This window comes from Eschrichtius robustus, chromosome 21, assembly GCF_028021215.1.
Source record: "Eschrichtius robustus isolate mEscRob2 chromosome 21, mEscRob2.pri, whole genome shotgun sequence".
In the NCBI taxonomy this organism is placed as follows: Eukaryota; Metazoa; Chordata; class Mammalia; order Artiodactyla; family Eschrichtiidae; genus Eschrichtius; species Eschrichtius robustus.
This window is the reverse complement of record NC_090844.1, coordinates 33,323,217-33,345,893: the sequence shown is the minus strand read 5'-3', so window position 1 is coordinate 33,345,893 and position 22,677 is coordinate 33,323,217. Positions and strand designations below refer to the sequence as shown.

The following is a 22,677-nucleotide window of genomic DNA, read 5'->3' as shown; positions in this document are numbered from 1 at the left end:
TCCACTGCAGGGGCATGGGTTCAATCCCTGGTCAGGGAACTAAGATCCCGCGTGCCGCACCGTGTGGCCCAAAAGCAAAAAGTGTTTGAGTGGCATCATCTCCCCATCTCCCCTGATTCTCATAACTGTGTGTCCTTTTGTTATCCCCCATTTACAGATGAGGAAAACGAGACTGAGGGAGGTTAAGCAACTTGCCCAAGGTCACACAGCTGAGTAAATGGCAGAGAAAGGATTTGTCCCAGGAGTCCGACCGCAGAGCCCACTTTCCCTGCCACGCCAGGGGTTTGGCAGCACCCAGATGAGGAAGCAGGGGAGAGGCTGGGCAGATGGGGGAGCAGTAAAGAACGGGGACTAGGTTTGAACCTGTTACCCATCCCAGGGTCCTCACTCAGGTTAAGATGTGTGACAAAGCAGGACCTTTCTGAAGATCTGGCCTCAGAGGCTGTGCTGAGCCTTCTGGGGGCTCTGAGGGCCCAGAAGAAGGAGCACAGGGCTGGGACCTGCCTCTAATGCTGTTTTGGGCACTAACCAGTCTCTTTGGGCCTCAGTTTCCTCAACTGTCTAATGGGTTCACGATAACTTCTCAGCTGAAAGCATTATATACACAATAGGGATCATTATATTCTGGGTGAGATTAAAACACAACATGGTCCTTCTGGCACTCATATAAAGTAAACATTGCTGGATGGTGTTAAAAGAGATAAATGTCTTTTGGAAGCCGTATTATGATTTCCTGGTGGAGTTCTAGAGTACTCTGATGGCAATGTTGATCAACCACACAGGGATGTACGAAGATTCCTGCTCATTAGAAAATCCTCTGAAGTAAGGAAGCATCCACCGTAACCTTTCCGAAACACTCAGTGGGGCTTCCCAGAGCACGGCTCCTGGGGGCTTGTGGGGAAGCAGAGACGGGAGCTGACAGGCGGGACCGGGCATCTGGGCATTGCTCCTGACCAGCTGCATTTGCTTTCCCTTTCCTGCAGGTTTTGGAAGGAATGCCCCTCTTCGCAGAGCTCTCCGGGAACCTGATGCCCGTCAAGAAGGCCGCCCAGCAGCGGAGTTTCCTCTTCCAGTCTTTCCGGGAGAACCGGTTGGCCATTCCCGTCAAGGTGCAGCCTCCTCTCGCCCACCCCTCGCCCGGGTCTAGAAGTCCGGGAGGCGGAGAGCTCTGAGCCAGCTGGGCTGGTGGCCAGTGGGGCGGCCCCTGACTCTCCCTTTTGTGTGACTGAGTCTAGGTGAGGGACAGCAGTCGAGATCCAGCAGGGTCCTTGTCATTCCTGCGCAAGGCGATGAAGTACGAGGACACACAGCACATCCTCTGCCACCTGAACATCAGCATGCCACCCTGCACCAAGGTGCGCGCCCTGCCAGGACTCTCAGCCGAACAGGTGGAGAAAGGCCCTGGGCTCTCCCCTGACATGGGCTGTGGCCCAGCCCTTCCCGCAAAGCTCGGGAACAGATGTCAGGGTGTGAGGGCGACACGCGTGCTCACACCGAGGCCCCGAGCTCCCCAGGACGCCCCTTCCAGGACGTTGGAAGGCGAGGCCTGACAACCGGGTGGCCGGTGGCTCAAGGTGTCCCAGCCACGTCAGGGCTTTTTCGGAGCCTCTTTTTCCTGTACTTGCTTGTCTTGCCCAGGCCCTCAGAGAAGGGAAGCCTGGTGTCTCAGCCCTGCGCTCGCCCAGGGCTCCGAGCCCAGCAGAGGCGTGAGGACCCAGCATCACTGGTGCCTGGGAGCAGCTGGGTCTCCGCTGCACTGGAGGCGGGGCGTCTCTTTGGTTGGTGTCGTCCTGTCATTTTTGTCATCAGCCTTTCATGCCAGACTAGACAAACAAGGTCACATCCAGACATCCGAGGCTCGTTTTCTCCTTTCTGTCTGAGGACTAGGGAGAACCGACTTCTCTTTCACAGGCGGGTTTCCCACAGCCTTGAACAAGCATCCCGGTGCTTTGCCACAGCATGCGAAGGCTTGGGCATCAAAAACGGGTCTTTTAAGCAGAAAGGAATCCAAAAAGAAAAACTTTTTTTAAAATTCAAACTCCAGCTCCACCCGCTTACTGGCTGAGTTACCTTGGGCGGGTTAGTCCGCCCTCTGGGTCTCAGTTTCCCCCTCCCCGGTGAGATGGGAGGAATGATGGTACCTACCTCATAGGGGGTTGTGTCCATCAAGCAGGGCCTGGCACGTGATAAGGGCCGTGTGAGCTTATCCTTAATAATAATAAAGTACGTGAGACTCCCTCTCGCCCCCCCCTCTGCCCACACTTCTACCCTGTGCGTCGAGGCTCCAGGAAGTGCAGCTGCCCATCGTCTGCCAGGCTGGGCGTCCTCCCCGCCTGCACCCACAGTGCCCTTTCCTGGTCTCTGTCCTGCAGGGCAGTGGAGCCGATGACCGGAGGAGGACCCCGACGCCGCTGGCCCTGAGATACAGCGTTCTCAGCGAGTCCGCATTGGGTACCAACCTCTCTGTGCTCACCCCCTTCCCGGGGGCGGTGAGGGGGGCGGCGTCCCCTCACCCCGACAGGAGCTCCGAGCTGACACCATTGGCTCAGCCCTTGGCTGGGGTCTCCACTGACCCTCTCAGGCTCAGCCACCAATCGGGTGGACACGGAGCGTGCCCTGAGCACCCTCTGAGGTCCCTCGCCCACGCTTGTCGGTTCCGTGTCCCGCCAAGGCTACTAAATGGAATGCGATGCTTCCCCCAGGTTTCCTCAGCGGCGCAGACCGGGCGGACATGAAGATGGCTATTATATCAGAGCACCTGGGCCTCAGCTGGGCCGGTGAGTCGGGGAGTTGGGGCAGAAGAGCACTTTGCCTGTCTACACCTACCTCTACACCTCCTCTCCGCTAAAGGGCAGCTGATGAAGGCGTTTCTAAACCTCTTCCCACCACCGGTGCACACCTGACCTGGGATTGTCGCCATGGGTACCAATAGAGGGGGGGCTCCCTCTGTCCCCCACTTCTCTCTGGTTTTCCTTTTTAGAAACTCAACTTTGGACGTTACAGGAGAGCTTAGAATGGATCCCGGCTGCCCATTTTACAGATGGGGAGGCTGAGATCTAGCTAACTGGGGTGACTTTAGTTGTGCAGTGAGTTAGTGACAGGGCCCTGAAAAGCCAGCAAACCAAGAACAAACACAAAAGCGAACAAAAAATGTGCATCCCGACTGCCCACAGCTCCCTGCACCGTACACGTCGCCGGTCCTACAGGCTGGTATTGTTGAGGGAAGGGAGGGAAGAAGGACAAGTCTGGACGTTTTTCATTTGTCATCTCTGGCCGTAGCTGAAGTCATACACAAGTCCCGTCCACCATGAGGGGAGACCTGACTCAACTGAGGCAGTGACAGCTCAGACTGCGTTGTACTCAGTCGCAGGCCCTATGACTTAATCCCCCCTTTCCTGTGAGATTCTGTATGAACAGACCCCCTTCACTCAGCCACCTGCAGAGGGGGCATCAGACAAGCTCAGAAACCTTAGCAGTAACTTCTTGGAAGGCGGTGTGACGGAGCTCACAACAGAAGTTCAGAGACTGTTCCTTCTTTAAGCCAAAAAAGCACATCTGCTGCTGCTTCTTGGCTTTGTGTGTGTTTGTGTGTGTGGTGTGTGTGTGGTTTGTATGCGGTGTGTGTGAGAGATGTGGTATGTGTGGTGTGTATGTGTGTGTGGCTTGTGTGTTGTGTGTGGGTGTGCGTATGTGACGCGTGTGGTTTGTATATGGTGTGTGTGAGTGTATGTGTGGTGTGAGTGTATGTGTGGTGTGTGTGTGTGTGTGGAGGGGGTACATGCATATGCTGATTCTCACCATCACTTTCCCCTCCTGTCTTCCTCATCCTTGAAATGAGACTCCGATGCTGTTCTCTCATCTAAAGCACCTGTGAGAAATAACAATAAAAATCACGGGAGGGGAAGAGCTAGCATTCTGTGTTATTGCCTTGCATTTAGATGAGAAATTGTACTTTCATTTTAAATGTGAACAACACCTTTCTGGGAAGAAATGTAAACACAGAAATACATTTCCATTATAACTGCTTCTCGCGGGAAAGGCGGTGGCATGCAGTGCAGCACCGAGGGAGTCAGCGGGTTGGTCCCTCTCCCGCTGTGTCCCCAGCCTGTCCTGTGACCTTGGATAAGTGGCTCAGTCTCATTCATTCAATACCTATTTACTCTCCTGGGCACATGCCTCCTCTGGGCTCATTCCCTGGGGATACAACAGTGTGAGTGTCAGCATTTCACTAGGTATTTCCTTGGGAAGAAGGAATACCGAATCCAGAGGGAGATTGCTCTTTATCTCCTGGTCCCTGCCGGCGCCCCACTCCATGCGCGGGCTCGGGGGCCGGGGCTGGGCTCCGGCTGGGCTCACACCCGTTCTTGGTTCTTTGTGTGCAGAGCTGGCCCGCGAGCTGCAGTTCAGCGTGGATGACATCAACAGGATCCGCGTGGAGAACCCCAACTCCTTGCTGGAGCAGAGCGTGGCCTTGTTGAACCTCTGGGTCATCCGTGAAGGCCAAGATGCAAAGAGTCAGTACCGATGGGCTGGGGAGCCTTCTCTCCCCAAAGCCTGTGCCAGGACCTCTTCTCACCAAGTAGTTCTCCCTCCAAATTCCCTGGGTGGTGTTGGCCTTTGGAACCAATCTCTTCTGCACACTCTGTCTCACACATACATACACGCACACTCACGCACACATGCACCTCTCAGGATCCCTGGTCTTCTGGGCAAGCCTGCCAGGAGGGAATTTCAGAGAATCTTGGCCGTGATCTCTTCCCATCCTCAGAATGAGTTCACAATCGCACCAGGACCCTTAGAAGACAGCATCTGTGTAGGGTGTGTGCCTTCCGGTTGAATTTCTCAAACAAATGAGGATTGTCCCCTTGGGACAGAGCCCAGTGAGGAGTTCCCCCTCTGATGGAGTTCTTCTTCCAGGATTTTCTCCAACCGGAGGGAAGATTTGTCTCACTCTTTTCAGCCCCTCCTCCACCCCATTCCCGAACACAAAGCACTAAGAGGAAATTGTTTACGTTTGCATGGCAAATCAACTGGCAAGGACCAAGGATTTCCAGAAGATAGAACCCAATTATTCTCACTCTCATCTTCTTGTAGCATTCCTCTTAGGTTACAAAAAAAACACTTCCCATGCCTTGAAATTCGGCACTGTTAGGGTCTGTGAAAGATCTGTTAAAGGATAGCAAAACACAGGCCTACCTCCCTTTAAGGTGCTTCACAGATACTGAGATTTTTTCCCAATCAAATTCAGCAGGTCTGTTGGCGCCAATTTCCAACAACATTTGCTGACTTCGTGTCTGTCACATTTGGGTAATTCTCTCAATATTTCAAAATTTCTCATTATGATTGCATTTGTTACGCTGATCTGTTATCAGTGATCCTTATGTGACTATTAAGACTCACTGAAGGCTCAGAGGACAGTTAGCGTTTTTTAGCCATAAAATATTTTAAAGGTAAGGTAGATGCCTTGTCTTTCTAGACAGAATGCTATTGCACACTTAATAGACTAGAGCGTAGTGTAAACATAACTTTTATATGCACTGGGAAAACAACATTCGTGTTCTCGCTTTACCGCGATTTTGGCTTTATTGCGTGGGCTGGACGGCAACCGCAGTGTCCCCAGGTCTGCCGTCTTCTCCGAAGAGGTAGTTTGCTTTGACTTTGACAAAAGCGGGGGCCTGCAATCCCCCTCCTCGCAGTCTTCCCCCCACCCCGCCAGAGTTCGGAGCCGGGCGTCCCGCGCGCCCTGCGATGGGTAGCGGTCCCCCCAGCGCCCTCCTTCCTCCCCTCTGCCCGCAGTGGAGAACCTGTACGCGGCCCTGCGGAACATCGACCGCGGCGAGATCGTGAACATGCTGGAGGGCTCGGGCAGGCAGGGCCGCAACCTGAAGCCCGACCGCCGGCCCGCGGACCGGGACTACTCGTCGTCCCCCTCCCAGATGAATGGTGAGTGTCTCCTGGACGAAGGGGCCGAGCCGCCGCCTCCTGACCCTCCCTGGAACCTTCTCTCCCGGTGGCCGGAGGTCAGTCTTTCTCTGGACGGGCGGTGGTGAACGCAGAGGTGATGGGGGGGGGGGCGCCCGAGGCCCGGGCAGGACGGGAGGAGCCGAGGCCCCGCTCGGCGTCCCCGCGTGCCGCACTCCCCCCAGCTCTGCGCATGCGCGGACCCATCGGCGACCCAGTCGGTGGGGAGACGCAAGGGCGGTAGGTTCTGGCGCAGGTCCCGTGGGGACCAGCCAGGGCGCGTCCTGAAGCCCTATTGCCACTCCTTCTCTGAGACTAAGCGGGATCTTTTCTTCAGGCCGGTCTCTGCTTTTCTCTCCCTTTTATCTCGCCCCATCTCTTTCCCCTGACTCGTTTTGATGTGGTTCGGCATGCCAAGAAGCCCCCATGTGACCGGGCCCCGGGGGGCCCTGACCTTTGCCCCCAGCACCCCCCCCCCGCGGCCTTTGAGGACACCTTCCTTTTAGCAGGGGAAGCGGCCGAGTGAGGAGCAGGGCCGGGACCCCCCTTGCCCCTCCATCTCTGTCGCTGACCAGGGGCGCAGAAGCAGGACAGAGGCCCTACCCTGCGGTGGGAGACGGGAGGCCGGCTTCTAGTCCCTTCTTTCCTCCTGACTCCACTGCTGAGTCATCAGCCTCTTCTCTAAAATCAGCAAGTTGGATTAGAGACCTGAGGCTCCTCACAGGCCTTGAAAAACAGTATGGTTCTGTGAACCGGCTTCCATGAGGCCGGCACATGCCCCATCCCACAGCTGCGTCGCTGTCCGCCCCCAGCTCCTAGGTCACCAGCCTTCCCGGCCACGCGCACGTGCGTGCGCCGTGTGAGCCCCTGTGGCCGGGGCTTGTGAGTGGAGGGTGGGGACAGGGGCCCTGCCCAGGGGGATGCCGCGTCCCTGACACGGGTGACTCTCCCACATCCTGTGTCTCCTGAAACATGCCATCCAGGGCCCCTGGGCACAGGGCTCATCTGTTGACCGCGTCCTGTGGCCTTTCTCTTCTGCCTCTGACCTCACCTGGCCTGCAAGTCTGCTCTCTCCCCCACTGCCTGTCTCCACTGTCTCACCTGGGCCAGGTGTTCAGGGGCCCTCAGCCTCCACTGATGCATGTCACCAAGGGCCCCCGGCCTGACGCTGGGGCGTCCTCTCTGCCTGCTGGGGCCTGTGTGCCCTCGGGGCTGTTCCCATGGAGGAGGCTTGGCCCTCAGACCCAGCATTGAGGGCTCCCAGGCTGGCCCTCTCCCCGCTCTTGGGGGACTAGCTGGACACAGCAGGGACTGCTAAGTGACCAACTCCCTTTCACGAGGACCGAGGGAAGGGGGCTGAGTGCTGCAAACTGGGGGAAATCAAGTGACAAAACACTTCTCCCTTTTTTACGTGATAACTGGTGACTTGGTTGGGTTTCTTAACATCCCCAGAGCTGTTTCAATCAAGTCAACTCAAGTTTTGGGGGTTTTGTGCCCCAATTCTATGGACGCTAGGCCCATAAAATTACATGAGTATAAACAAGGCAGTTACAACAATTAAAAATCTGTCGAGAGGATAGATCCCATGTCAAGTGTTCTTATCACAATAAAAAAAACTGTTTAAAAGGGCAGTTAGGGACCCAGGTGTTCATGAATGTCTCCACTGGCCTCAGGATTCCAGTTGGGCCTGGAGACTCTCATCTAACGCCTGAGCAGAGTTCGAACCCCCGTGGGGCTGGGTCCTGTGCTCCGTGACTGTGGAAAGGCTGTGCAGTTGGTCAGCTCATTTGGCAAATATTTTCTGAACACCTGCCACATGCCAGGGGCTGTTCTAAGCAGGGCAGATAAGTCAGTTCTCAAACAGACAAAAAAAAAAAAAAAAAAAGAAAGAAAAGTCCCAAACTCTGCCTTCATGGAGCTTACCTTTTGTTTAGAGAGGCAAACAAAAATACAGTATGTAAGTTAATTGTATAATGTGCTAGCAAGTAGATGGTGGAAAAAACAGACTCAAGCAAGGGGGATCAGAGTGCTGGGCTTGGGGGATTAAATAGTGGGGTGGGAGTGGGTAGCATCTGAACAAAGGCTGGAGGGAGAGGAGGGAGTGGGTGTGTAAACTCGGGAGAGAGCACCAAGACAAGCATCCCGGGCAGTGGCCCTGAACGGGCGTGCTTGGTGCATCCACAGAACAGTGAGGGGCCAGAGGGGAGGAAAAAAGGGCAGGGGCAGCAGGAGGGCGGCTCCTCCAGGCCATCCTGAGGACACTGGTTTTACTGGGAGGGTGATGGAGAGCCGCTGTAGGTTTGGAGCAGAGGGGTCACAAGATGGAACAAGTTTACAAGGGATCCTCCCCTGCTTTGGTTGCAGACGTCACACTCTGAATGCTTCTGTGCTTCCTGGCTGCTCTGTCGCCTGTCAGCCCTCCTGAACCCCCTCGTCCAGCAGGTGTCCCGGCAAACGCAGGCCGTGTGCCCTGTGTGCACGCTCCCCCAGGCCGGAGCAGACACTCAGAAACAGACGCCCGCTTGGTCCATCCTGCCTTTCTGGGCACCAGAGCTGGCTTCTGTGTATTTTTCCTGCCTTCTTTCCAGTCCCAGGAAGACCATCCCACATCTGGGTGCCCTTCTGGCCCGGAGAGAAGGAGCAGGAGGAATCAGAGGTGGAAGGAAAGGGGGACAGCAGCCTCCTGCGCTTCCTCTGGCTTTCTGTCCTGGGCCAGCCCAGGCCTCTGCACCGATGGCCACGGCGGTACCTTGCCTCCTCTGTGCTTTACCTCGTTCTCTGCTCGTCTCAGCCTCCCTGTGGGCACTCAGGGCAGGGATTGGTTGCTCTGTGGTGTCAGGAAGATAGGAACCTGAGGTCTCTTGTCTTTCCTTCCTGGCTCTTCTTGCTGTGTTTGCCTGGACTGGCCAGAGTAGAAGGGGCTTTAAGTCAAAAAGCCAGTTTGCTTCTCTTGCACAGGAGGGAACTACCCCAGGCCCCTGGAATAAACATGAAAAAAAAAATTGCCCGTGGAGCGAAAAAAAAGCATGTTCCTAAAAATAAAACAGATTTCTCATGTGAAAGGAAAAAATGGACATCTCACATCCTGTTTGGTCAACTCCATTTGGTTTGATGAGTTGGACATAATGTCTACTTGGAAATACAATATGTCTCATTTCTACGGACTCTTAGTGAACACAGCTAGTGAAGTGCAGCTCCTGCCTGAGTTAGGGTTGTCTGTCCACCCTTGTCTGGTTTGCTGCTGACATCAAACTAGTGGGGGCAGCGTTAGGCCTAGGTTAACAGAGACCCAGTGTGACAGCCCAGATGAGGGGAGGCTGGGGGGCGGGCCACTGCTGGACGGCTCTGCTCCAAAGCTGTGTGTTTGGTTGCCTGTTACCTGATTTCCCCAAAAGGCAACCCCAGAGGGGAGAGCTCTAGACTGAGGGATGGGCTGGTGACCCAGGTATGGCAGGGCCACGTGAGACTGCCAGAGAGACAGGCACTTCTGGAGCTCAACCCAGGGGACTCAGCAAACCTTCCTGTGCTGTGGTCCACCCCAGACCGTGTGAGATGGTCCTCGCCGAGCATGGCCCCTATCAGTAGTAATCCCCGCTCTACTGAGTATGGACACCTACAGCCCCAGATCCACACTTGCGGGGGTGAGAGTGGGGTCAGGAGACTGAGAGGGAGCAGGGGGCATAGCCCCTAAACACTGCAACCAGGGGAGGGCCTCCAGGACAAAACACAAGGGAGAAAGAAGTCCTGGGGGAGGGTTGCACAAGTTCTCTTCATGGACACATTTTTGCTTGGGTGAAACTCCATTCTCATGAACCCCAGGAAGTTTCAAGGTGGAAAAGTCACCAAGAATGAGCCTCGGGTGTTCTGTGACCAGCAGAGTTACCCTCTCCCAGCCTTTATGAAGTCTTACTGAGATTCCCAGGAGTGAAAATGTTTATCCGGCCATATCTGAGGGGCTGTCTGAGATGCATTCCACTTCCGGCCAAGATGAGGCAACAGGGACTGAATGTACGCTCCTGCTTGAAACAAGCAAAAAATGGACAAATTATATGAAACAACAGTTTTCGAGACATTGGACATCAGGCAGCAAAGGACAGTGATCTATGAGACATGGAAAATAAATGAAGTGAACCCTACAGTTGCCTAGATCACTGCCTCGAAAGAGTTTCTAAGTCATGGCAGCAGGAAGAGAAATCCAAGAAGACTCCCTGGTTAAGGAGAAGTCGCTGGGAGTCCAAGGAGACCAGGGCAGCTAGAGTTCCCTAGAGAGACAGCTGCACAGAGAGAGAGCTCTGGAGACCTCCAGAAGGTCCCCCGCAAGTTTTGGTTGAATATTAATCATCTATTCCCAACAGTCAGACTGATCGTTCACAGACACTGCATAGGGAACACAGAATGGTCCTGTCTCAAAAATGGAGAGTGATTAGCCCTAGGTTGATCAATGCTCCCACCTAATAAACCTTGAAAGCAAAACTCAGAAGGATCAAACTGTTTCCAAGGAACTCAACTACATAACAGAACAAAGTTCAAGAATTGTCATAGGAATACAAAAATACCCAGCACCCAACTAGATAAAAGTCACAACATCCAATTAAAGATTACCAGACATACATACAAAGAGGCAGGGAAACATAACCCATAATAAGGAGAAAAATCAATCAACTGAAACTGACGCAGATATTAGAATTAGCAGACAAGAATGGTAAAACAGTTATAACTATTTCAGATGTTTAAAAAGTCAAAAAAAAAAAAGTCAAGTAGAGGCTTGGAAGATTTTTTTTTTTTTTTTTGACTGCATTGGGTCTTCGTTGCTGCGTGCGGGCTTTCTCTAGTTGCGGCGAGCAGGGGCTACCCTTTGTTGCAGTGTGCAGGCTTCTCATTGTGGTGGCTTCTCTTGATGTGGAGCACGGGGTCTAGGCGCACGGGCTTCAGTAGTTGTGACACGTGGGCTCAGTAGTTGTGGCTCACGGGCTCTAGAGTGCAGGCTCAGTAGTTGTGGTGCACGGGCTTAGTTGCTCCGTGGCATGTGGGATCTTCCCGGACCAGGGCTCGAACCCGTGTCCCCTGCATTGGCAGGCGGATTCTTAACCACTGTGCCACCAGGGAAGCCCTGGAAGATATTTTTTAAAGACCCAAACCAATCTCCTAGAGATGAAACTATAAGGTATAGGATGAATGAAGTACACTGAATGGGATTAGACATTACAGAAGAAGAAGGGAACTTGGCAACATAGCAATAGAAACTCCAAAATGAAACACAGGAAGAAAAAAAAAAGCATCAGTGAACTGTGGGGAAATCAAGTGACCTAATATTTGTGAAATTAGAGTTTCCAGCAGAGAAGGGGGCTGAAAACGTATTTGAAGAGTTAATGGCCCAGAATTTTCCAATTTGATAAAAACTGTAAATACACAGATCCAAGAAGTTCAGTTAACCACATGAAACATGGAAGCTACTATGCCAAGGCACATTTTAAACAAATTGGTCAGAACCCGTGATGAGAAAGGTTTAAAAGTAGCCAAAGGAAAAAAGCAAGACCCGTTATATACAAGGGGATAAAGATAAGGATTACATAAGATTTCTCATAGGAACAATGGAAGTAAGACAGTGGAACAATATCTTTAAAGTAGAACACATCCTGAAAGAATCACATCTCTAAAGTAATGTAGACTTCTATACCCAGCAAAAATAACTTCCAAAAACGAAGGCAAATAAAGACTTTCCCATACACACAAAACCTGAAAATTCATCACCAGGAGGTGCCTGCTACAAGCAAAGTTTAAAAAGAAAATCCTTCAGGCCAAAGAAAAACGATACCATACAGAAACACGGATCTACGTGAAGGAATGAACTGCCAAAAATGTTAACTATAAAAATAAATACATAATTTTCTTGTTATTTAAATCTCTTTAAAAGATAACAAAAATAACAATATAATGTTGGGTTTATAACATGTATAAAAGTAAAATATATTACAACAATGGTACAAAAGTCAAAAAATTTGAGAGAGAAATATGGAAGTATATTATTGTAAGGTTCTTATACTATATGCCAAGCGTTATATAACATCACTTAAAAGTAGACTGTGATAGTTTAAGGATGTATACTAAAAGCCCTAAAGCAACTACTAAAATAATCAAAGAATTATAGCTAATAAGCAATCAAAATAGATAAAATGGAAAATTTCAATTAATCCAAAAGAGGAAAAAGAAAACAGACGGGACGAAAGTAGAAATTAGCAAATGACAGGTTTAAACCTAACCATATTAATAATCTCATTAAATGTAAATGACCTAAGTAACCCACATTAAAAGGCAGAGATAGGGACTTCCCTGGTGGCACAGTGGTTAAGAATCCTCCTGCCAGTGCAGGGGACACGGGTTCGATCTGTGGTCCAGGAAGATCCCATATGCCACAGAGCAACTAAGCCCATGAACCACAACAACTGAGCCCGTGTGCCACAACTACTGAAGCCCGTGCACCTAGAGCCCACGCGCCACAGCAAGAGAAGCCACCACGATGAGAAGCCCGCGCAAAGCAACGAAGAGTAGCCCCCGCTCGCCGCAACTAGAGAAAGCCTGAGCACAGCAATGAAGAGCCAAATGCAGCCAAAATTAATTAATTAATTAATTAAAGAAAAAAAGGCAGAGATAGTCAGACTGGATATAAAGGTAAATTTCAAATATATACTGCCTATAAGTAATGCCTTTTGAATATAAAAACACAAATTCCTTAAAAGTAAAAAGATGAGTAAATATAAACTGCTAACACTAATCAAAAGAAAACTGAAGTGGCTATATTAATATCAGACAAGTAGATTTCAGAACAGAATATTACCAGGGATAAAGAAAATAATTTCATAATAATAAGTAGTTAATCAAGAGGGCATCACAATCTTTAAATGTTTATGCACCAGTAATATAGCTATAAATACATGAAACAAAAACAGAAAAGGGCAATGAGAAATAGATAAAACCACAGTTACAGTGGGAGATTTCAATACCCCATCTTGATAATTGATAGAGCAAGTAGAAAAATGAGTAACCATATAGAAGATTTGACAACACTGTCATTCATCTTGACCTAATTGACATTAGGAATTGGAATGTGTAGAACATTCCACCCAATAACAACAGAATACACATTCTTTGCAATTGCACCTAGAACAAACCAATATAGACCATGTTATAGACTATAAAGTCTCAATAAATATAAAAGAATTCAAGTCATTCAAAGTATGTTCTCTGACCACAGTGAAATTAAATTACAAGTCAATAACTGAAAGCTACATGGGAAATCTCAAACATATGGAAACTAAATCATACACTTCTAAATAACCCATGGGTCAAAGAAGAGAGCAAAAGGGAAATTAGAAAGTATTTTGAATCAGGATATCAAAATGTATGGTATGCCAGTAAAGCAGTATTAGGGAGAAATTTATAGCACTAAAATGTCCACATTAAAAAAGAGAACAGTTCTCAAGTCAGTGACCTCAGCTTTATAATATCTTAAGATATTTGAAAAAGAAGAGCAAATTAAACCCAAAGTAAGCAGAAGGGAGATAATAAAGATCAGAGTGGAAATCAATGAAGTTGAAAACAGAAAACACTAGGGAAAACCAATAAAACCAAAAGCTGGTTCTTTGAAATGATCAATAAATTGATAAGCATACAGCCAGACTGAGAGAGGCAACATCACTAAAGACTCTATAGGTAGCAAAAGGATAATAAGAGAATATTATGACAATGTTATTCCAACAAATTTGAAAGCATAAGTGAAACTGACAAATTCTTTGGAAAACACAAACTATCAAAGCTCATGTAGGAAGAAATGAACACTCTGAATATATGAAAGAAATTAAATATATAATTTAAAACATTCCCACCAAAATGTAAATTGATGCAGCCACCATGGAAAACAGTATGGAGGTTCCTCAAAAAACTAAAAACAGAGTTGCCATATGATCCTGCAACCCCACTCCTGGGCATATATCTGAAGAAAACTATAATTCGAAAAGATACATGCACCCCAATGTTCATTGCAGCACTATTCACAACAGCCAAGACATGGAAGCAACCTAAGTGTGCATTGACAGATGAATGGATAAGGAAGATGTGGTACATATATACAAGAGAATATTACTCAGCCATAAAAAAATGAAATAATGCCATTTGCAGCAACATGGATGGACCTAGAGATTATCATACTAAGTGAAGTAAGTCAGAAAGAGAAAGACAGGGGGCTTCCTTGGTGGCACATTGGTTAAGAATCCACCTGCCAATGCAGGGGACACGGGTTCGAGCCCTGGTCCGGGAAGATCCCACATGCCGTGGAGCAACGAAGCCCATGCACCACAACTACTGAGACTGCGCTCTAGAGCCCGCGAGCCACAACTACTGAGCCCGCGCACCACAACTACTGAAGCCCAGGCGCCTAGAGCCCGTGCTCTGCAACAAGAGAAGCCACTGCAATGAGAAGCCCGCGCACGGCAACGGAGAGTAGCCCCCGCTGACCGCAACTAGAGAAAGCCCGCGCACAGCAACGAAGACCCAATGCAGCCAATAAATAAATAACTAAATAAATTTATTAAAAAAAGAAAGAGAAAGACAAATACCATATGATATGACTTATATGTGGAATCTAAAATATGACACAAATGTACGTATCTATGAAACAAACAGATTCACAGACATAGAGAACAAACTTGTGGTTGCCAAGGGGGAGGGAGGGTGGGGGAAGGGTGGATGGGAGGCTGGGATTAGTAGATGCAAACTATTATGTATAGAATGGATAAACAACAAGGTCCTACTGTATAGCACAGGGAACTATATTCAATATCCTGTGATAAACCATGATAGAAAAAAACTATGAAAAAGAATGTATATTTATGTATAACTGAATCGCTTTGCTGTACAGTAGAAATTAACACTACATTGTAAATCAACTATACTTCAATAAATTTTTTAAAAAACCAATATTCCCACCAAGAAAACTCCAAGCTTAGAGGACTTAAGTGGTGAATGCTACCAGACATTTAAGGAAGAAATAACTCATTAAGAAAATTGTAAAGGACATAATGCTTCCCAACTCATTCTATGAGGCCAGCATTACATTTTTGGTCAAAAAAAAGAAAGCCATTACAGGAAAACTACAGACCAATATCCTTCATGAACATTTATGCAAAAAAAATCTAAACTAAATTTTAGCAAATCAAATCCAACACTATATAAAAGGATAGTGCATCATGACCAAGTGGGGTTTATCCAAGGAATGCAAAATGGTTGAATATTCTAAAATAAGTCAGCATCTGGTTCTGCATGTAAGGAGCTTGGATGTCACCACTCCATGCTAACAACAAGTGAAAAGCTACACGGTTTGGAAAATCAGTAACTCTTCCAGGGTCTGTAAGAGAAGTGAGGACTTGGGGCAAATTGCTGTCCCCCAAACTGGAGAAAAGACCTGAAGCTAGCATTACACTTAATGGTGAAAGACTGAGTGCTTTCCCTCTAAGTGCAGTAACAAGCCAGTGATGTCTGCTCCCCCGGCTTCTGTTCAACCTTGTCCTAAAGGTGCTGCCGGTACAATAAGGCAAGTAAGAGAAATAAAAGGCAGCCAGATTGGAGAGGAAGAAGTAAACTGTCTTTGTTCACAGACAACATGATATAGATAAAAATCCAATGGAATCTAACAAATGAGTTTGGTAAGGTTGCAGGATACAATTTCACTACATAAAAAAAATCAACTGAATTCTATATACTAGGAATGAACAAGTGGAAATTGAAATTGAAAAAAGAATACCCTTTATGATAGCATTGAAAAAAATTGAAACACTTGGAGCTGAATCTGATAAAAGATGTGAAAGACACACATTGAAAACTACAAAACGTTGCCCAGAGGAATTTAAAAAGACCTAAATAAATGTAGAGATACACCCCTGTTCATGGGTCAGAAGACTCGATACTTTGTCAGTTCTCCCTGAAACAATCTATATATTTGATGCAACCCCAGTCAAAATCCCAGTAGTCTTTTCTGTGGAAAGTGACAAAGTAGTTCTAAAATTCATATGGAAAAGACCTAGAACATCCAAAACAGCTTTGAAAAAGAAGAAAGTTGGAGGACTTACACTGACTTCAAAACTTATTGCAAAGCTACAGTGATCACTATGGTGTGGTATTGCCATAAAGACAGATAAGTCAGTGGAACACAATAGAATCCAGAAATAATAAAACCACACGTATAGGAACAACTGATCTTCAGCAAAGGTGCAAAGGCAATTCAGTGCATAATCTTTACAACATGGGTGCTGGAACACTTGGATATTCATATGCAGAAATGAACTGGGATTCACACCTTACATCACATACAAAAATTACCTCAAAATGGATCATAGATTAAATGTAAAACCTGTGACTATAAAAATTATTGGTTAAACATAAGAGAAAACCTTAGAGATCTTGGATAAGGCAGATATTTCTTAGGTGCAACACCAAAAGTACAATCCATAAAAGAACAAATGGATAAGTTGGACTTCATCAAAATTTAAAACTTCTGCACTTTAAAATGCACTGTTTAAAAAAATGAAGAAAAAAAAGAACAAGCTACTGATAGGGAGAAAGTATTGGCAAATAATCATCTGATATAGGACTTGTATCCACAATACATAAAGAGCTCTCAAAACTCAATAATAAGAAAACAACCCAAGTTTTAGAGTGAGCAAAAGATTTGAACTTAACCCAGAAGATAGATAAATAGCAAATAAGCACACAAAAAGATGCTCAGCATCATTAGTCATCAGAGAAATACAAATTAAAACTATAAGTAGATAACGCTACACATCTATAAGAAGAGCTAGAAAAAAAAACAAAAAAAAAACGAAAAACATACCAAGTGTTGAGGAGGATGTGGAGGAACTGGGAGCCCATGCGCTGCTCGTGGGGATGTAAATGGGACAATCACTTTGGAAAAAACTTTGGTTGTTTCTTAAAAAGTTAAACATATACCTACAGTGTGATCTAGACATTCAGCAATAACAATGGATGAATTATCAATATATGCAACAACATGGATGAAATTAGGCTGAGTAAAAAAAAAAAAAAAACAGACAAAAATTATTCCACACTGTATAGTTCCATTTATATAAAATTCTGGCAAATGCAACTAATGTATGGTGACAGAAAGCAGATTAGTGGTTACCTGGGAGTGGGGTGGCAGAATGAAGGGTTACAAAGAATCCTGAGGAAACCTTTCAGGGATGATGAATGGCCCTTCTCTTCACTGTGGTGATGGTTTCATGGGTGTTTCCCTGTATCAGAAATGATCAGATTATCTACTTTAAATATGTGGATTCATTGTATGCCAACTATACCTCCATGAAGCTATCTTTAAAATATATTAATGGCAAAATCTAGTGAAAGGACCACTCTCACTGTGTTCCTTAAGGAAGTTGCTAAATCTCTAGTTTCCTAATCTATAAAGTAGGAATAATGTTGTCGTGACAATTAAAAATAACATGTTGGATATACTTCATATGAAAGAGAGCTCAATTAGTAATGGTAATAATAGAATAATGCTTTCAAGAAGAAAAAAAATTATGTGATTATTAAATGTTCTGCTCGCAGATATCTGGAGAGATTTCTGTAGAGGGTTGGAAGGCCTTTGCCCTGGTTTCCGAGTTAGGTCACAGTTTCACGTGCAGTGACTTGGTGTTACTGTCGTGGGAAGATCTGACCCACCCATTTCCCCCACCACCCTCCTCCTCTTTGTCCCTCCTAGTTTGGCCAGAGCTGGAGGGGTCCCTTGGTCCCTGTCACTGCACAGCCCTACCCCCCAGCCAACACCCCCCCCGTCCCCCCGCCATGGTCTGTTTCTCGTTCTCCTAATTTTGGAATCCGGAACCACGTAGACTTGTAGAGATCAGTCAGGAGGAAAACTCTCTGGAAGGATTACAAGGGAGAATGAATGTCAAGCACGTGGCCTGGTTGCCGGCACCTTGAACACCTGTAGTCGCTGGCAATTTCGGTTTCACTGCATATGGGCTAGGTCATCGGTTCTGGCTCCTGTGTCCGCCTCACATCTGAAAGCTCTGCACCGGGACAGCGTAGACAGGTTCCCTGTCCTTGGAGTTGAGAGTCATGCGAACCAGGACGGGCTCAAAGATGGGGGAGTCCAAGGGGAGCTGGAGTCGTTGGGAAAACGTCATGAAAGAAAGAGGACAAAGAGAAACTGTCGTGTGTGTGTGTGTGTGTGTGTCTGTGTGTGTGTGTGTGTCTGTGTGTGTTTATAATCCCCAACCCTTTAGCATGTATGGTACCTGGCATGGAAGCAGACCTCAGTTAATATTTTCTGGTTGAAGAAGTGAGTGAAGGAGGACAGCTGAGTTCTGTGAGAAGCAGAGAAGCTGGAGGACAGGAGCTGAGGCCCAGCTGGGAGTGAGGAGGGCCCGTCTAGCCAGGAGAGAGGTTAAGCCGGACGCAGGGGTGGGGAGCAGTGAGGGCTGAATGGCAGGATGAAGATTGCGGACACTGGGTTAGGGGCCTCTCGGGACGTGGCAGGAAGGTCCCTGGAGACCCTGCAGGGGCAGCCCCACCCATGCCCAGGGTCCCCTTTGGCTCTGCTGGATCTTCAGAGATTGTGGGCACACACCTGCTCCCGGGTCCCCAGACAGGCTGGGCCAAGTGGAGAATCTTGCCTTCTAGGCCCCGCTCAGACTGGCACCTGCTCCGAAGGGGAGGCAGAGGCCCTCTTCCCCTGCTGCAGGGACCGCCCCCCCCCACAAGCTGGAGGAGAGCAGAGACACCACCCAAGGGAACCCCGTCCATAACATGCACACTGATCCCACACTTAAACCTGCTGCCCCCTCAGCATCCTGGTCTGCACACCAGACCCAACCAGGAGACTATCAGGGACTTTGTGTCCGAGCCAGTCCCCAGGGAACAGGCTTGGGAACAGGCTTTGCTGACCACACGGCTGCGCAGTAGGGGCCTGGGCCCGCTGGCTCCCTTCCCCCGGGTCACAGCTGACCTGGCCGGATCGGCAGGCAGAGTTCTGAGGAAACAGCATTGTGCCTGGGACCTCGTGCGCCCTCTGACCTGGCCTCCTGCTGTGAGCCCTGAGGACCCTCCCTTGTGCCACTTTGGCTCATTCACGGTTCCTGGAACACATACACCGCTTGCGGATAAGTGACTTCATCCCAAACCTAGCGGTTTCCCGTTGGACCACCGCGCCGAGGTCTGTGGGTGCTCGGTGTGCTCGCCAATCCCCCCCAGGGCTCAGTCACCGACCCTGGCTCCGGGGCTGCCCCCTCCCTTGGAGGTGCATTCCTAACAGAGCCCCCAGGGGCTGTGCCCAAGGGACGCTGGTGCAAAGCGAGAGCAGTCCTGCCTTCCGCGCGGCCGCTGAGCAGCGGGGCTTTCACCTGATTGCGGACGGCTCGAGCTCCAGCCTCTGGATCAAGACGTCTTGATCCCCGCTCTGGACTGGAAGAGAAAGCATTCCAACCTCTTCTCTTTGCGTCCAGCAAATGAGCCCCCTCCCCGCCCTCACCCCTGGCTGCCCCCTCTTCCTCAGCCCCCAGAGCCTTGTTCTCTTGCCCGGGTGCCTGGGCAGAAGCCACAAGGCTTGGGAAGGCCCGCACCGCCGGAATGCGCATGCGCGTCAGTGGCCGTGCCTGTGCGCGCGTGACCTGCACGTGAGCGCGAGTGATGGAAGGTCGCAGCTGGAGCATGTCGCCCTCTGTCTGCCCATCCAGGTTACTCCTCGCTGCAGGACGAGCTGCTGTCCCCCGCCTCCCTGCACTATGCGCTCCCCTCTCCGCTGCGCGCAGACCAGTACTGGAACGAGGTGGCCGTCCTAGACGCCATCCCCTTGGCGGGCACGGAGCATGACGCCATGCTGGAGATGTCTGACATGCAGGTGTGGTCCGCGGGCCTCACGCCCTCGTTGGTCACTGCTGAGGACTCCTCTCTGGAGTGCAGCAAGGCCGAGGACTCGGACGCCGCTGGCCACGAGTGGAAGCTGGAGGGGGCGCTCTCCGAGGGACCCCAGGGCCCCACGCTGGGCTCTCTGGACCTCGTGGAGGACGACACAGTGGATTCAGATGCCACAAATGGCCTTATCGATTTGCTTGACCAGGAGGAAGGTCAGAGGTCAGAAGAGAAGCTGCCAGGTCATGAGAGGCAGGAGGACTCGACAGGTGCAGGGCAGGGCTCAGGGAATGAAGTGTCTCTTGTTTCAGGCCAGCAGAGGGTACAAGCCCACATCACAGAATCCCACACCGTGAGTCGGGTGATGGACTCCAGCCAGGACAGGTAAGGGCTGGGCCGCCGTGCGGGATGCCTTTCACCGTCCTGGGCTTCCGGGGGATACTGTGCCTGGCAGCGAGTCCAGAGGGAACTCGGACGCCGCTGTCCCCCGACCCTGTGTTCTAAACACACTGGAGCAAATAAATTCAGTAAGGCGCCAGCTCGCCTCTGAAGCCACCCAGCCTGTGCTCAGGCCTCTGTCTTGTGAGAGTGGAGCTGTCTGCAAAGGCCAGTCCCTCCCCCAGAACCACACCCCGCCCCCCACCTCGCCAACCCCATCTTTCAACCAGCAGGAGAGAGGCTGAGGGTGTTGGGAGAGGGGAGAGCATCCTTGGGAGAGAGATTGTAAGGCTGGAAGAAGCCACGTCCCTGAAGTACAGCTGAGCTGGGTGCTCTGGGCCCCCGTCGCTGTTGTGTGTTGATTGCTGAAATCAAACCATATTTGGAAACCTAGAGGCACCAGGGCCCAGGGAAGCTATGTGTGCAGTCACACAGCCTGCGTGTGACAGAGCTGATAAGGCTGCCCTTTCTACTTACACCCTTTTGAAGGAGTGAGGCCGGCAGGCTTATCAGGGGCAGGACAGAGCTTCAGCTGTTGAAGATGGTTATTCTCCTGGGTAGCGCCTTACCACACTTCCTGCGATGAGAAGGCCTGTGATGACAGGTCCAGCAGCAGGATGCCCGTTGGCAGTGCAGGCAGATGGCCTGATGCCCCTCTGGGACACAGAGTCCCCAGGCCACGTACATGCAGTGGACATGGGCCACACTCCAGCGCTGGGCTGACTGCAGAGGGGGGCGTGGAGCGAGAGAGACAGACAGTGACAGGTATGGCCTTGGCCTCTGGGGCTGGCACAGGAAGGGAGTGGCAAAGGCCCTTTCTTCCGTGTTACTTTGCTGCCTGAATTTCCCTAAAGCAAGGAGATAGTTCCTGTGCTCCCAGAAGGCTGTGGCCACCCAGGGAGCTCAGATCCGGCCAGGCCGTGGGAAATCTATTCTCATTTCCTCTTCCCACCCGCATCCTCCTCCCAGAAGCCCGGGCAGACGGCCCTTCCCCAGGCTCCACGCAGTGTAGCCCGCATCCCCCAGCAGGAGGGAAAACAAAGTCGCTTAGGAGACAAGACAGCAAGGATTCATTTAGTGTCCCAAACGAATCCTTCGATGCGTCAGGAAAATTGGGCACACTGAGCTGTGAGGATTCAAAGTGAAATCCGACCTTCCAACCACTGGCGAGTGCCGTTCACTCAACAAGCACTGATTGGATGCCCCTGTGTGCCGCCCACTGCACCACTGTGACAGCAGGGTCCCTAGACAGGGACCAGAGGCCTGGGGGCCAGGCCTCGGAACGTTACAGGATGGCTCTGTGACCTGGGTCAGCCCTCCCGTGGGGACAGATGAATTTCATTCACTCACTCAACAGTGTGTATTGAATGCCTACTGTGTGCCAGGCCCCTGCATGAAGTGCCTCGGAGCCTGGGTGTGGCATTGAGCAAAGCAGATAGTCTCTACCTGCAAGACGTTTATGTTCTAGTGGGGAAACTGACAATAAAAGCAGATAAAGTAAATGGAATTAAAAGTAATTAAAAGAGAGATGCTAATTAATGCTAAGTGCTAAACAGAAGAATAAAGCAGGGAAGGGGGTGGTTGAAATCATAGACGGGGCAGGCAGGGACACCTGAGAGTGACTCTCAGGAAAGACATAAAGGAATTCAGGTGATGAATGATGTGAACGCCTGAGCGGAGCCAGCAGAAGGCCCAGCCAGGGCAGAGGCCTCGGAGCAGAGTGCGACCCGCACATTTGAGGGGCGGCGAGAAGGTGCCTGTGCCTAGAGCAGGGTGATCACGGGAGATGAGGTCACGGAAGTGATGGGGCCGGACATGTCAGGCCTTGGGGTCCTGGAAAGATTGGCATTTCCTGGGTGGGATGGAGAACCACTGGAGGGTTTTGAGCAGAGGAGCGATGTGATCTGGCCACGGCCGGCCACAGCCAAGGGTAGAGGCAGGAAGATGAGCTGGAAGCAAGAGTCGATGGTGACGTGGACCAAGATGGTGGCAGTTTGGTGACCAGGAGTGGTCGTGTTCAGGGTGTGTTTTTGAAAGTTGAACCAAAAAGGTTTCCTGGCAAATAAGATGCAGAGTGTGAGAGAAAGAGGGACGTCCAAGACAACACGCGTGTCCTTGACCTGACACCTGGAGGGACGAGGTTGCCATCTACTGCAGTGGGAGGACGGCTGGAACAGGTCCGGGGAGAAGACCCTAAGTGTGGACTTGGCCGGGCTGCCCATGCGATGCCCATCAGAAACCCCAAGGACAGACGTCGAGGAGGCAGTTGGACACGCACACCTGCAGTTCAAGGAAGAGTTGCTGGGGACTCACATCTGGGATTAAGGCCACGGGTTGAATGAGCTTGCGGAGAACGTG

General features: G+C 49.9%; 1 protein-coding gene across 2 annotated transcripts in view; it reads left to right on the top strand.

The window, feature by feature from the left end:
* The window catches only part of ANK1 (ankyrin 1), a 98,222-nt gene that overhangs the window by 62,366 nt on the left and 13,179 nt on the right, over positions 1–22,677 (top strand). The window contains exons 32-38 of one of the 2 annotated variants that reach the window (XM_068532256.1): positions 984–1,109; positions 1,236–1,355; positions 2,373–2,451; positions 2,703–2,777; positions 4,383–4,514; positions 5,797–5,943; positions 19,707–20,265. In XM_068532256.1, the coding sequence (XP_068388357.1) occupies positions 984–1,109; positions 1,236–1,355; positions 2,373–2,451; positions 2,703–2,777; positions 4,383–4,514; positions 5,797–5,943; positions 19,707–20,265 (1,238 nt within the window). Of the gene's footprint in view, positions 1–983; positions 1,110–1,235; positions 1,356–2,372; positions 2,452–2,702; positions 2,778–4,382; positions 4,515–5,796; positions 5,944–8,325; positions 8,949–19,706; positions 20,266–22,677 lie in introns of those variants that run through there. The other variant, XM_068532253.1, reaches the window with a different exon arrangement.